Source organism: Aspergillus nomiae (assembly GCF_001204775.2).
Source record: "Aspergillus nomiae NRRL 13137 chromosome Unknown contig00295, whole genome shotgun sequence".
NCBI lineage: Eukaryota > Fungi > Ascomycota > Eurotiomycetes > Eurotiales > Aspergillaceae > Aspergillus > Aspergillus nomiae.
In genome coordinates this window covers 1-14,774 of record NW_015378350.1, presented here as the reverse complement: position 1 = coordinate 14,774, position 14,774 = coordinate 1, and the positions used below count along the sequence as shown (strand labels likewise).

The 14,774-nt window shown below is 48.7% G+C and overlaps 5 protein-coding genes across 5 annotated transcripts; 3 read left to right on the top strand and 2 right to left on the bottom strand.

Annotated features, from left to right (window-relative positions):
- Positions 1 to 958: 958 nt before the first annotated feature.
- On the top strand, positions 959 to 2,065 carry hapB (transcription activator HAP2; the record flags this gene model as incomplete). Its single annotated transcript, XM_015555718.1, has 1 exon — positions 959 to 2,065. One exon carries the CDS (start codon positions 959 to 961, stop codon positions 2,063 to 2,065), a length of 1,107 nt encoding a protein of 368 aa, XP_015403978.1.
- A 2,246-nt stretch (positions 2,066 to 4,311) lies between these two features.
- On the top strand, positions 4,312 to 7,204 carry ANOM_010461 (putative arsenite resistance protein Ars2; the record flags this gene model as incomplete). The annotated part of the gene is made up of 3 exons (XM_015555717.1): positions 4,312 to 4,436; positions 4,492 to 6,512; positions 6,566 to 7,204. Exons 1-3 carry the CDS (start codon positions 4,349 to 4,351, stop codon positions 7,202 to 7,204), a joined length of 2,748 nt encoding a protein of 915 aa, XP_015403977.1. The 5' UTR covers positions 4,312 to 4,348.
- A 647-nt stretch (positions 7,205 to 7,851) lies between these two features.
- ANOM_010460 (uncharacterized protein) lies at positions 7,852 to 9,045 on the bottom strand (the record flags this gene model as incomplete). Its single annotated transcript, XM_015555716.1, has 1 exon — positions 7,852 to 9,045. The coding sequence occupies one exon, from the start codon at positions 9,043 to 9,045 to the stop codon at positions 7,852 to 7,854; it is 1,194 nt and encodes a 397-aa protein (XP_015403976.1).
- A 2,250-nt stretch (positions 9,046 to 11,295) lies between these two features.
- On the top strand, positions 11,296 to 13,812 carry flbB. The gene is made up of 6 exons (XM_015555715.1): positions 11,296 to 11,514; positions 11,593 to 11,823; positions 12,158 to 12,247; positions 12,302 to 12,389; positions 12,446 to 13,009; positions 13,077 to 13,812. Exons 2-6 carry the CDS (start codon positions 11,751 to 11,753, stop codon positions 13,537 to 13,539), a joined length of 1,278 nt encoding a protein of 425 aa, XP_015403984.1. The 5' UTR covers positions 11,296 to 11,514; positions 11,593 to 11,750; the 3' UTR covers positions 13,540 to 13,812.
- Positions 13,813 to 13,875: 63 nt separating this feature from the next.
- On the bottom strand, positions 13,876 to 14,416 carry ANOM_010458 (Zn(II)2Cys6 transcription factor domain-containing protein; the record flags this gene model as incomplete). Its single annotated transcript, XM_015555714.1, has 2 exons — positions 13,876 to 14,250; positions 14,339 to 14,416. The coding sequence occupies 2 exons, from the start codon at positions 14,414 to 14,416 to the stop codon at positions 13,876 to 13,878; spliced, it is 453 nt and encodes a 150-aa protein (XP_015403985.1).
- Positions 14,417 to 14,774: the final 358 nt, after the last annotated feature.

Here is a 14,774-nt window from a genome sequence, read left to right as displayed (position 1 = left end):
GCAGACCATCTTTTAGGCTTGTTTTGGTATCGGTTCCTTCTCGAGTCGCATTATAGCCGTGGGAACCGGGAGCCAGGATAGCCTCATCCACCTGGCGCAAAAATTCGCTAGGCCACGCTGGTAGCACCGCCTCATATCGCTATCTTCTGTTTCAGCCCCGCCTAATACGGACGTGGCCGTGAAGTCTGATCGAACAAGGATCAGGACCATATTACGGAAGTTAGCCTGCCAGTTGTCGTCTCAAACTCTGCGTAGCTTATTATATTTCTTTCCCCCTGCTTCTACCCCTCCCTTGTTTGCCTCGTGCTGGCGATAGACGATCGTGCGTCATTAGCAAGAGCATCTCATTTCGTCTGACAACGCATCAAGTGCGACATACTGCCGAGGGCACCCTGGTCCGCTGCATTAGAGCCCAACCACGTTACACCCTGAGGTGAACGTAAAAAAGATTCGCACAAAAGACTCTTCGTCTCCAGAAATTGTTCGAAGTTATTTCGGCAAACAGGCGTTGATTTTGGGTGAAATATTTTTTTCTCGCCGATAGTTGAACTCTGTATCGGCAAAACAGAACCCCAGGTAAGCGCCCGGTACAAGCGCCTTGTCCCCATCCAACCCCACTGGAAGATCCAGTGACCGGTCAGCGCTGCGCTCCGTGCTGACATTTAGTGAGCGCCTGCAGACTTTCGCATTTAACTCGTCGAATCATCATTTGCAAAGAGCAGCTACTCTCCGCGGCTGTCCCTTTTGTGCGCGACCGTGATATCCCTCGAGTGCAACAGCGCTTCGACATCCTATCATCCTTTTGATCTCTTCTACCTTATTCTAAATAGGTGGCGTATATCCACCAATTGCTCACAGCCGTCGTTGCCATTGGTTCCATACACTTGGTGCCTGACAGCTGCATCAGCCCAATCACGGGACTCATTGGAAGCGTGACGGGAAGCGCCGTCGCGACTCCATGATGGAATATCCTCCACAGTATCAACAGCCTCATGGCCAACACCCGCATGCCCCCTCCCACATCGCTGCCCCATATCAAGCCGCACCCCAGAACCCAGGCTCAACGGTGGGTTCGATGGCCTCTCCCACCAATCCTCAGGCACATATGCAGCAAGCCCATCCTACGCACCAGGCGTCTCCCATCGTCCCATCGCAGTCTCACTACCAACAGGCGCAGAATGCGCCGGGCTCGGTACACCAGCAGATGAACTTTCCTCAATCGTACGGGGTAACTACAGCGATGCCCCAGACGTACGGCATCTCGCCAACTCAGGCGGCGGCTATGGCTACTGCGGCGGCGTCTGGGCAATTCTACCCTTTGCATCAGGACTCAATGGCTGGCCAAATGCCTCAAGGGCCTCGTGGCTCGCCACGTATGGCTGGAGTGCAACAGGTGAAGAATGAGCGGAATCCACGCTCGCCACCACAAATGCCAGGACAAATGCCTTCCATGAGCTCGCAAGTACAGATGCAGCAGAATGCTCAGATGCAGCAGCGTCGCATGAGCCATGTGGGTAGCCCCCACGTTCAAACTGCTCAACCGGTCCTTAATCATGTTGGTCGGCCTTCAGTGCCTCCACCTATGCCGCCCCCACCTCAGCCTGCGGTGCAGCAAAGTCAACCTTCTCCAGAGATGGCTGTTGGCGCCGTAGAGGAGTCCCCTCTCTACGTCAATGCAAAGCAATTCCACCGCATTTTGAAAAGACGCGTTGCTAGACAAAAATTGGAGGAACAACTCCGACTCACGTCTAAGGGCCGTAAGCCATATTTGCATGAGTCGCGTCATAACCATGCCATGCGGCGGCCACGCGGTCCTGGTGGTCGATTCCTGACGGCAGACGAAGTCGCTAACCTGGAGAAGAAAAATACCGCGGGTGGACAAGAGAATGTCGATAGCAAGCCGACCGGTGAGAATCCTCCGTCGGCACAGAAAAGAAAATCTAGTGATGTTAACGATGAGAACACGAACTCAGCGAAGAAGGCGAAGACTAGCGTCGCGAAAACGAGTACCAGCGCTGAGGAGAGTGAACATGAATCCGCCGAACCATCCGATGAAGATGGTTGAACAATATGTCGAGGCAAATATTGCTTTCCATATTATTAGCGCATCCTTGTCCGCTCCTGTTTTCCTTTCTTTTCTTCGTACCTATTCATCCTTATGATTTTATGGATGGATTTGTTTATGTTTGCTTTTGTAGCGAGCGATGTGTGACTATTCACCTATCACGTTTCTACTACCATTATCCGACAGCAACCAGTGTTATGTCTGTTTATATCGATATGTTATGTTGGTACGAAGTTTCCTATTGTTTTCTAAAGAAACCTGTTTATGTTTACTTTACCGGGAACGCATGTATGGAATGAATGTTTTGATGGCCTTCTCATTTTGTTCTTGTTTTTCTTGGTTTTCTTTTCCTATCTGCACCATTTCCATTTCTTCAGATGGTGAAACTCTTGGATGATCTATGATGCCCAACACGTCGTGCCTTTAGCTATATGCCGAATCCAGCCTTCCTCTCGTTGATCAACCTGCTTCTGAAGGTTGATTATGAGATGAGTTGTGGGCCCAGATATTACTATGACGCAGTTACGTGGAAGTTGGCATAGTTCCAATGCCACTAAATATTGCCGCATACTGCAATCATCATCATTACTTTTCTCCTTCGACCTGACCCTGCCTTTTGAATCTTCTTTACTGGGCTTCTGGGTGGGACCTAGAGAGGAACCAAACATTGGTAAAATTACCCCACAGGGATTCCCATGGCGAAGCAATAAGGTATAACAGGTTGGCGTCCCTTTATAGTGTCGTACAAGGGACGCGATATGTGAATCTCTGGAGCACAGCTGGGGACCTTTCTCCTACAGTGAGTTTCATTTGGTTACGGTGTCATGGAGGCATGGGAATAAACCCCGAATAAAAGGGGAAAGAAAAAGGAAGAGGGAAAAGGAAGAAGGTCCAAAGGTGGTTGGGCATCGTGTCCGTTATCTAGTCAGTTCTCATTCAATCCTCCTCCATTGTTTTGTGGTCTTTTCTTTTTCTTTTTCTTCTTTACTCTTCCCCCCCCCTCTCATCCTTTCTTGGGTTGTTTGTATTGTTCTCATGTGGTTTTTGACGGATGATTCCCCCCCTAGTCGTGTACAAATATCAAGACATACTTCTCGGCATTGCTAGCTTGGGTGTCTGGGTCAATGACTCGGCACTTGACAAATAGCTGTCTTGTGAATACAATTAGAATTGGTAGACTTAACCCATCAAGATTGACTTATGGAAACTATATGTTGCGGTAAACATAAGGGCTTTCCAAGAACATTACCTAGATAGTAGAGATAGTACCTACTACTAGTAGTAGTAGGGTATGTCAATCGCCCTAGGCGTAAGAGATCTATCCATTCCAGTTGACACACGCCTAACCTATTTTGGTTTAGGAGCGGCTGTCCCGTCCTCCAACTTTTCGTTCTCCAGCCTCATGTGATTAGTCATTCTCGTTCTCATTCCATTCCTCACTCGCCTTCAGCTCCCAGCTTTCCGCTTCCTCTCCCCCAACTGTCCGGCTCTATCCCCCGGTTCAGCCATCTTGTCCCCATTCGGATTGGACGTGATCAGGAATTGCTCGCATCTGGCTATATTGCATCCATCCATCCTTCTTCATAAGGCTTCTTGTAGGTCGCCTGTCTAGCCCTCTTTTATCGTGTTCACTGCAGTCACTGCCGCCCTTGTCTCTCATCTAACCCCCTTTCCCTGCTTAATCTTGTTACTCTCTATCAAAACACACCACTTTATCTTAACTTAGACCAATCCTTGACACCCACTCCGCTCACTGCTCTTTTCTCCTATATTCTGAAGTCGTCGGTTCATTCGTCGCGCCCTCATTGGCCCACGAGACCTTCAGTGCTTCTTGCAATTTGTGCACCCGTCTCTTTCTTTATCCTCTTTCTCTAGCTCTCGCGAGCGCACTGCTTTCTTACATCATATTTTTTTTCGGGGTCAATTCTTGTTATTATATGAGAAAAAAAAATGCCTTTCCTGCATCCATTTTTCGCTTGTCGGGCTTCAGCTCCAGCTTCCTCGTTTTTCAGCACATCCCGTTTCTTTTACCCTTCGTCAACGTCCAAGCTGCCAGACACCCCTGTGAAGTGAAATGATCTGCTCTAATATTAATGGTCTCCGGTCTTAGCTTACGTTTACGATTTCCAACGCCTCTGCGAACCTTCCGGCTGCCCCGACTACTCTAGATCGACCCATTAATCGACATCCTTGTCGCATATCTTTTGACCGTGATCTTGGACTGGACTCGCAGGTTTTGGTACAGCGACCTGTGATTTCTCTTTTTCTTCCAGATGGATTCTTATGATGGTTATGGGTCTCCCGGAAGCCCGTGAAGGGGACCCTTACGCGTCTAGGGCGCCAGTTGATTCTTATAGACGCAGGTCACCTAGTAAGTAGCTAGTGGGCCAGTCATCGCTTCATAGTAACATTGCATAACCTTTAAGCTGCTGTAGCATCTCAGGACCGTCGTCGTGGACGTGGCCGTTCCCGCTCGCCTGCTATGATTGACCGCTATGAACCTTCTGATCGCCGGGCTTCCCGAGATGACTATTACACCGCATCCCGTGAACACGCCGTACGAGATCGTGATGAGCGTCGCCGTGCTCATTCCCCAAACGTTGCAAATATCGATCGTTACGTTCCTGGCCAAGATTCGGGAAAGCGACCAATCCCAACTAATCCGCTTCCCAATCCCTTGAATCTTGATTTCCAAGTCGGGTTTAACTGGTTTGCGGAGTGGTGGCGCGCCGAACAGTCGATCAAGGAGGAAAAGGAACGCGCAAAACATGGCGGACGTCGCCCCTCGGACCGTGTTAAGGGAGAACGCGAAGCTCGCGAAGACCGGGAAAAGGAGAGGGCGCAGATTCAGGCCGCTTATGATACCTACAAGGTAGATCTCCAGATTAAGATGGCCAGGACATTTGTGCAGCAACATCGAAACGAGGAATGGTTCAAAGAACGTTATGTCCCGCAAGTCCGGGACCCCCTCCGTCGGCGCCTGATGGACTTCCGCACTGGTGCTTACGAACAATGGGAGCGTGATATAGATGGCGGGTTGTTTGATGAGTTTACCCTAGAGGGCATCTACAAAAGTGAAAGTGATGGAGCAGGTGGCGTCATTGAGAAGGAAGAAGGTGAGACCACGGCTGTTGGTGAGACTCTTGGTGTTCTGGACTTGCTCCCAACCCGGGGTGGAGAGCTTCGGGATGAAGCTTTGTCCCAACCAGCTCTACTTATCAAAACCTTAGCACCAAATGTGAGCCGTGATAAGATAGAGGACTTCTGTAAAGAACATTTGGGAGAGGAAGAAGGTGGGTTCAAATGGCTCAGCCTTAGCGATCCGAATCCTTCCAAGAAGTATCATCGGATGGGTTGGATTATGTTGCATCCTGCCCCGGATGTTGCTGTCATCGAGAGAGGGGATGGAAGAGAAGAGGAGGGTGAGGATATGGAGCACGACAAGGCTACCAATGGACCTGTGAGCGTGACTGCCGCTGAAAAGGCACTTGAAGCGATCAATGACAAAACTATACATGACCCAGTTCACGGAGACTTTGTTTGTCATGTTGGCGTCCATGTACCACCGTCCCAACCCCGCAAAAAGGCATTGTGGGACTTGTTCTCAGCTCCGGAGCGTATTGAACGGGATTTGGAGTTGGCCCGACGTTTGGTTTCAAGACTTGACTCAGAGATGGGCGGAAATACAGACGGTTATGCCAAGATCGAAGAACGTGTTGAAGAATTACGTGGAAAGGGATGGCTGCAACCGCCCGTCACAGGTCCTGTTAGTGTGAAAAAAAGAAGGACTGATTATGATGCGGACGATATGGATGAGGGCGAAGCAGAAGAAGGTGAGGAGCAGGAAGGCTGGGAAGATGACGAAGTGGATGATGAGGAACTCCTCGCAAAGAAAAAGAAACTGGACCTGATGGTAGAATACCTCCGTAGGGTCTATAATTTCTGTTTCTTTTGTGTTTTTGAGAGTGACTCAGTCCATGAACTTGCTCGAAAGTGTCCCGGCGGCCACCTCCGGCGGCCACGTGCTGGCCTCACTACACAGTCCAAAGCTGTAGCTCGAGCGAGTGCCCTTGGCCAACCTTTCCCTTCTAAGAAGAAGGAACCGAGCGAAGAAGGAGAAGAACAGTCGTCCATCGAGGAAAGACGACCACAACGGTTTAGTTCTAAGTCAGAACAACAGCTACAGCGCGCATTCAACTGGGTTAAGACGTTTGAGGATAAACTTCTGCAGCTTCTAGAACCGGAAAATGTGGATATTCGGAAGCTGGGCGGCAAGCCTGTTGATGAGGCGCTGGAAGAAGAGTTAGCAAAGCATGTCAAGCAGGAGGACGAATCCAAATACCGTTGCAAGGTACCTGAGTGCACTAAGTTATTCAAGGCGGACCATTTCTGGCGCAAACATGTGGAAAAGCGTCATACCGAATGGTTTGAGAATATCAGCAGTGACGTAAGTTCCAGGTTCTGAGACCTCATTGCGATGCGAGACTAACCATGTGACAGCTTTCTTTGGTGAATGCCTATGTTCTGGACCCTGCTCGTATTGCGCCGTCGCGCTCTGATGCAAATAGCAATGGCCATTTCCCTCTCAGCTCTGGTCAGAGCCAAGCTGGCACCCCTCGTGGCTTTAGCTTAGCATCCATGCCGCCGTACATCGGACATAATGGAAATGTACCTGGTGGTTTCCAGAATTTACCCGGGGCCGGGTTGCCCAGTATGATGGGTGTCCCGAATCAAGCTGGTTCTTGGAGCGGGAATGGATTAGTCTCGGGGGATCACTCTGGCCTGCACCAGCCAGGCGCTATGCGTCGTAATAACCGTTACAATCGCTCGGGACCATATGATCGTCGTGGCCCTCGACATGGCGGCGCAGGAAACGGCCGTCTGAGCCCAGTTCGCGGTATGTCGGGCATGTATGGTTCCGGTGGTCGTCTTCCAGCTAACGCCGGCACTCCGTACATTCCCCCCGGCCATCCAGCCGCGGCAGCTTTTGCTGGGGCAGGTGGATTTGCTGATGCTATGGGAGCTGGCACTGCCCAACAAGCAATGGGCCCCCGGGAAGCCGTTCAGGGCCGCAGTCTTAAAAGTTATGAGGACCTTGATGCGGTTGGTGGAGCCGGAAGCGGCGAGTTGAACTATTGAGTACAAGAACTCTCATAAACTCTCCTTTATTATGTTTCGTTTCTTTGAACTACGGCGTCAACAGGTATTGTGTCTGCATTTCGTTGATTCAGGCTGACATATTGGGTTCAATATCTCTGCGCTTTTCTTGTCCACTATATTTGGTTTTATCACAGCACACTGAATTTACTTTCCTATCCGTCTTCTGGTCGCTGGTGCGTTGCATAGTCGTGAGTGATGGATTGAAATCCTCCATAGCTTGCGACAACACTGTACTTGCCGTACTTTGCCATTCTCAAACTTACCCGAGGTTTGAACATGGCGATGTCTACTTCCAAATTTGCACTTTTGTTTCTTTTATCCCTCCTTCCTTTTGATTGTACTATAGTTTCCTTTTTGAACCGAAGTAAAAGAGATCAATGAACTGCTTTTTCTACTTGCTTGTGTGACGAGCCTCATTGTAACTACTTGGCTCTCAATACTGGACTTCACAGTGTACAGTGGGTTTTTGTATATGGCAGAATAATGCGCCCCACTAGATATGTCCATTGCATTCAATATATTCATATTGCTTTCTTTATATGTCGTTTTAAGTATGTACAAATGGTGTCGCTTAGAATCGGTCGCCCTCATAGTTTCGTGTACTATGTGCCACCGATTACTTTATCTTATCGAGGCATCTGGATAACTACATCATCCCGACTATCCCGCCACTGAGCGCCCATCTTGCGAACCCGGCGCTCGCTAGCGAGGAACAGGAGGAGATATATATGAGACGCTATTTCGCCCCACGCATAGGCTTTTAGAGTCAGCTGACGGATATCCATTTCGCGTAGCGTTGACTCCGGGGTATTGTGTGGTAGTTGGGCACTCAGCATGTCTTCCAGTATGCACCATACGCCCCACCCTGCACGGCCTTCTTTGATGAAGTCCGACAAGAATAACCAGAAGCGGCGGAACGTGGACATGTCCCAAATGCAAGCCCCGTTGCTCTCCTGCAGGGAGATAATGGGCTCATGCGCCTCCGCATCCACAACATCAATACGGAGATACCAATATCCTCTTTCTAATATGTCTAGGTCTCTAAATTGCCTGAGAGGTTTGTATGTCCGGCCCTTCAGACGAGCGGCTAGCATTTCTAGAGTTGGAGTGATATGTGTTGTGAACTGTTCTTTTGATATGGGAGGTAGTGGAGGTCTGATTTCCACGGGAACAGGAAAGCTTGTGTTAGCGAATATTGACAGAGCTGTGGACTGGACCGCGGAATCACTGATCTGATTTGCATTAGCTTCGTCGTTTGTGCACGGGCTATGACGCAGTTTCTTTCGGTCACTTCTTAGCGGTGGCAACTCTGTTTGATATCGCTTTGCACGAGTTAAGTCTGCAGAGCATGGGGAGCCCTGAGCTCGAGTGGTAGATAGCTGCTGGTCGACATCCTGCAGGTTGCCGGTGTCCGAAGATGGTCTTCCAGGTTGAGAATCCGGAATGACACTCACTGGACTATCGAGATAGTCTTTTAGGGAACAATCATGTGATTGGCTATTAGGCAGCTCATGCTCCTCGTACCCGATGGTTTTATTCGATATTATACTGGCCGTAAAATTGGAGGTATCATTAGTAGGGATCACGGGGTCTTGGAGCGGCGTGTTGTTGAATGGCAACTGGGGCCGGGGCAATCCGTCGCTAGCAGCGGTAGAGATGGTATAATCATGGTCATTATTGTTGTCGCCCGGTATCAAAGTTAGAACCTGGCATGAGGCACTCTGGAAGCCGAGAATAGCTTCAACCTGAGCGCGGTAGTGGGCGTCGTCGCTCACCCCGCACGGCGCTGCGATGTGGACAAGGATCTCCGAATGTTCCATGACATCAGGGGATAAGGTGGCTGCAACATGGTGGAGTGATCTCTCAGATGAATCCTGCAGGAAGTTTGATTGACATTGTGGTAGTTCAGTGGAAGATCGCCAAAAGCAATGATAATGAATTGTGAAGAAAAGAGAACGAAGGCCCCAAAGGAGTATAGCTCAGGCGAGTCATGTGGAAGTGGGGTGACTTCTCAAGAGGGTAAAAATGCCAACTTTGGGTTTGAGATCAGCATCAATAGCTCAATAGCATTGGATCCTCTCAGTCCTCATCTCGATCTCTTGCCGAATTCTCGGCGGTGATTCGGCTGCTAAGAACCATCAACACTTATGATTTTCATGCTTGGTACCAGCATCTTGGTTGCGCTTCCCGGGAGTCAGCGTCGAGCTGTCGAGAATAGCACTATCCACTCCATGGAGATCTCCATTTAAACGTGCCATTGTATACTCCACGCATCACTTAAATTAAAGAGACAACAAGCAGGAGACGAAGGGGGAAAAAGAAAAAGAGTTACGAGCCGGCCCTCCATTCCGTTAATCACCGATTAGACGGGGGCTCCAATTTTTTTTTTTTGGGTGGCAGGGAGCATCCGGGATACTACGCCCAGATCCAGTACACATTGGAGCCCCAATTAAAATTTCCGCCCTGACAAGGATAGATACGCGGCTAAGTATCTAGGGTGCGACGAATGTCAATCGAATGACATGATCATAGGAATCCAGAGGTCACATTGTCTGAATACAAACGATGCTTGAGAAGTACTCAAGAAGTCCGGCAGAGGCCATGCGTGTCATGTATGTATGTATGTACAACTGGTACGTACAACTACTAACTCTGAGCGACCAGACTCTTCGGCACGAGAAGTACCTTTTTCGTCTTTCCTTTCTTGGTCTCGCTCCTCTGACTGGTGCCAATTAAGTCGACGGAAAGAGCGTTGGGGATCCCGGCGAGAGACCCATCTTTACCCACTTGGTACCATACCGGCACCAAAGAATCCCAAGCTTTCAATGGCCCCAAAGATACGATGGGGCTCGTTAATCGGAAACACTTGAAAGAAACACGGAATGACCAGTCCAAACGCCGATACGCTTTGCCTCTATACATCGAAGGCAACTGTTGCTCCAAAGCTAAAAAGAGAATGGGGTATTAGATAGTTCACATAAGGGTGACCACTACAATTGCCTATTTTACATACAATACATCTACAATGAATATTGAGCGACCGTTTCACCGTCATCAGGGTGGCAATCACGAGAGGGTGGCGGGTGCAACTCCTATCCTTCGGGAATTTGATTGATATAGCGGCGATGATTGATTCGCGACAATTTTTAGTCTTGACTTAGGTACCAAATGTGGCTGTAGAGCGCTTTCCGGGGAAGCCCTAGTCAATATTTCGCTAGAGAGAGAGAGCGTGTGAGGTCACCCTATGCGCCCTTGCAGGAGCCTCAGGAGTGTTTCCTGAGGGGAAAAAAAAAAGAAAAAGAAACAGAAAAAGAACGCATGAAGGAACAAAAGGGAAAGAGATCTCTACGACGAGATCAATGCTCTTTTTCGGGCTTCATGGGGCATGGGTGAGTCCGGTTTTACCCTCCACACGGGTGGATGGTATGCTTACTTTTTCTCTTTGGAGCAGAATCTTGAGTTCCAATCAATCCGGCCGATCGTCGCTGTGGGTATTACACCATTACAGATTGAACTACTACAATACCTTCCCTGAAAAGAAATCAGATCTCAACACGCAGTCCATCTCTGATTCGAGTGGCAGGAGAACTACTAGAGCCAAACTCAAGAAAGAATAGTGAGATTTCATTCCCTTTCTCTCCATTTCTTTGATTTTTTTTCTTTTTCCTTTCCCACCTGGGGTCGTCCACCCTTTTAGCATCTTGATTGACTTATTGATTTTCCTCTTCACCAATATACACTATCGAATTCCTAAGCAACATGTACTAAAAAGAGTTGTTTTGATATTTTTGTTTTTTTTGCCTCATTTAAGCAATCCCAAATCGAGGAAACGGGCGATTCGGCTTTATTCGTCGTTTCAGTACCCGGAGAAAGAAACAACGGATCTCTTCCATCCAGCTTGCGCAAAGACCAAGCCAACTGGGGCCGCTGAAGAACGGGTGACCAGACCCATCAAACCAATAAGCCACCAGTTTATCGGTGGAAATCGAGCCCGCTTGACAGGGACTCCAAGTCGAACTGTACCGCGGTCGCTACCGCTGATTTCTTAGCCTTCATCGACATCGTCAACTGACGGACGGTACCTTGTCCCACTTCCTCTCTGTTTGTGCGTCTCGATTTCTTACGCTTCTTCCTTCCCCCCACATCCCTTTTAGAGCTCTCATTACTCCGTACCTTTACATCTCCCCTCTATCGTCATTTCATGGTGTGAGTAGGACTCCCAGGGCGATACCTCGTGTCTAAACTCAATTCACAGTCGAACTCCTCGGGGGGAAGCAACCCGGATAGATGTATGTACATACTTACCACCAACGGTAAGGGCGCTTGGACGAAGCGAATCCACTTTATCGGAAGTAGTTCGTTTCAAGGCTGACAACGGTCGCAGATGTTCATGGCCGTCATAATAATAACCTAGCCTCTAGACTCATCCAGATCCTAATCCACTGGACCCGTCCGTTCCTTTCTACCATCTTCACGCCGGTCGCATTCCACATAACTTTTCTCTTCACACATTCTCCCAACCAACATGGCTTCCCTGAATGACGGAGTCTTGCCTTTGGAGGTAGAAGCGTTGAATCGACAAAATGATGAACTCAATGGTAAGTGCGTGATGCAGTTGATATCGTATTCGTGGCTTGTTTTTATCTATATGATTTTAAAACGAATCCTGAGGTTTTTCGGGGCCATTCTGTCGCTGGAGATGAAATGCGATCCTGCTAGGCGGAGTGCTTTACTGGACTTCATACATCGTTAACCCAGCTACCAAATGATGTGCTCTCTCACGATGCTTTTCTGTCTTCCTTCCTTTCTTTTCTTTTCTTATCTCTCAGCATTTCGACGTAGCAGACACGGGCTTTGCCTAGCGATCATTGGGTTCCAGTTGCGCTTTGTCGTTGTTTGTCTGATTTGGTCGCTGACTCGAGACCATGATAGGCCGACAATCACAGGGCAGTTTAATGAAAGCGTCCATGGGAACAGAATGGTTTAAGTTTTTCGGAGGTGGACAAAAAAAAGTTACACGAGGTATGCGCCTTGCTTCCTTGGTCTCCAATAGGGTACTGACCTCTGCCGATCCAGATGGTCAACCAGCAAAACGACGGGGCCCAAAACCGGATAGCAAGCCGGCCCTTACCAGGCGCCAGGAATTAAATCGTCAGGCGCAAAGGTACGTCGACAATGCGGACTTGGTTTCGTGATTATATACCAACCGTGGAGGTTTAGGACACATCGCGAACGCAAGGAACAGTATATGCGAGCGCTAGAGACTGAAGTCTCACGATTACGAGAGGCCTACACACAAGAGATATCCGCGGCGAATTTGACCGTCCACCAACATCGAGAGATGGTTCGGTCATTATCGGAAGAGAACAATATATTGAAAGAAATTCTAGCCGCACATGGCATCAGCTATGAGGCGGAAGTGGAACGTCGCAAGGCGGAACGCACAAGTCCAACAAACGCAACATACCAGTCTAGTCCTTTTGCCAGCAGTGTTGGATCGCAGCCTGCAGCTGTCGCGCAGTCAGCTCCATCAACTCAGCACGCTTACACGACGCCACCCACGACCATCTCAGCCACATCTTCTAGTTTAAGCCCTATTGTAAACGGGATAGAGCACATCGACGTCTCACAAACCCAAGAGTTATCACCTCACCAAAATTGCAATGCTGCTCCCTGCGATGCCTTAGCCACTCTTGACCGGATAGCACCAGCAAGTCGTCAGCCTAATCAGCCGGCGGGTATCTTTGAAAATGATCCGCAGCTGCAAATCGACTTTATTTTGACGTACGCTCTACCTCACCTATGTTTTTGCTCCTGGTTTCCCGCCCCTCCATAACTGATCACTTAATAGGTTGGAATCACCATGTCGCGAACATACCGACTATCTCTGTCGACGATCTATTACGGAGGCCGATGATGAAGATATGCCTTTCTCTGGACACGCATTGATGGCTTCCTGTCCGCCACCCAGTTATATTGCCAACACAACCCATGAACAAGCCTACCCACATCAGACATATAATCTTCCACATGCCAATCTGACAACACTGCTCAACCTGAGTCGACAGCTTGTGACCGATGGCCAAATTACACCAATCATGGCCCTTCAATGTTTGAAAAACCATGAAATGTATCGCTCGTTGACCAGAGATGACATAAGGATTATAATCGACACGCTCAACACCAAAGTCAGGTGTTATGGTTTTGGAGCGGTGGTGGAAGACTTCGAGCTCATGGACTGTCTGAGCAGTGTCATCGGGACCAGGGTCGAGTTGGGATTCTCCCGCGCCGGAGATGAGACGCTGTATTCATGATACCATGACATGAGTTAATAGTTCTTTTACCCCTGACTTGGGGTGGGGGGTGCATATAGAAGCTCCGGAGCGTTGTTTTCTTTCGGCTATAGGTGGCTGATGCATTGGTGTGGAATCCTGGTGTATATCATTCTTCTGTTGTTTGTTACTCGGCGTTGGCTGAGAATTTTCTTCTCGCTTCATCTTTGTAATATTTTGGTCATGAAAAATGGCAGGTGTTTTTCTATAGCTGAACATGACTGTGTGGCATGTTAGGCAGTGCAGTGCTCTGGGTATATCAATTTCCACGCAATCGATATGTATGCATAAGAGATCGGACAGAGTCAATTCAATAATCTATAAACATACAGAAAAGTCATCCTCAATTCCTATATCCCGCGCCACATCCTTCGCTAGATCTCTTAAATCTTCACCATTCCGAATCCTCCCCACGATGTGCCAAACCAGATCCTCCGTTCCTAACCTCAGAGCCGAGTACACAATCTCCATAGCAGCAGCCTCCTCCTCTTCCTCCTCTTCAAGACCATCGAATGATGACCGATATGCCAAACGCTGCGCTATTTGTTCCCGGATTTGGTTCACCTTGCCCCTGAGTTCGGTAATCATTTCTGCCTGCGCGATCGCCTGTCGATCTTCATTCGGAGCACTATACTTGCATTCCTCCTGGATTCCTCGTGTAGTGCAGGCTTCACACGGAGACAGGCGATTACACTACAAAACGCCTGTAAGTAGACGTCAAGGCAAGGGGGTGGTGGGAGGAGGTAGGGGGGTACGGCATCGTATCTGAAACAACACATACCTTCACTTTGCGAGTTCGACAAGGGTGACATGAGGCCGTGGCCCGGGGCTTGGATTTGTGGCTCGTTGCTACGTCCATGGTATTATTCCCCACCACTCTATTTTTGGCTTTTTTCTTGCCAAAAAAGAAAGAAGAAAAAGATTTCAACTTGTCATTGTTTGGACAAAAAGAGACTGGTATGGTCTTTAGTGGTAAAAATGCAAGCAACAGTAATCTCCCATTCTACTAATTAAGCTCGATCCACCCTGATTAGAGCCGTTGTTCCCGTGAAGCATGATGACTAAGAAATAGCCGTTTCAGATCTTTATTTTCTCCGAGTCTTTTTATTTTATTTCCCGGTTATCGTTTTTGGTAATCACCTGGCTTTTTGCGTGTGGATCTACGGAGTACGGAGTATTCCGTATCCTTTGTTCCCCCGTCTCTTCTTTATTTTTCC

Coding starts and splice junctions, on each gene's coding strand:
- flbB (XM_015555715.1), top strand. CDS start 11,751: ATGGCTTCCCTGAATGACGGAGTCTTGCCTTTGGAGGTAGAAGCGTTG. Junction 11,824..12,157: donor ACAAAATGATGAACTCAATG/GTAAGTGCGTGA, acceptor AGACCATGATAG/GCCGACAATCACAGGGCAGT. Junction 13,010..13,076: donor CAAATCGACTTTATTTTGAC/GTACGCTCTACC, acceptor ATCACTTAATAG/GTTGGAATCACCATGTCGCG.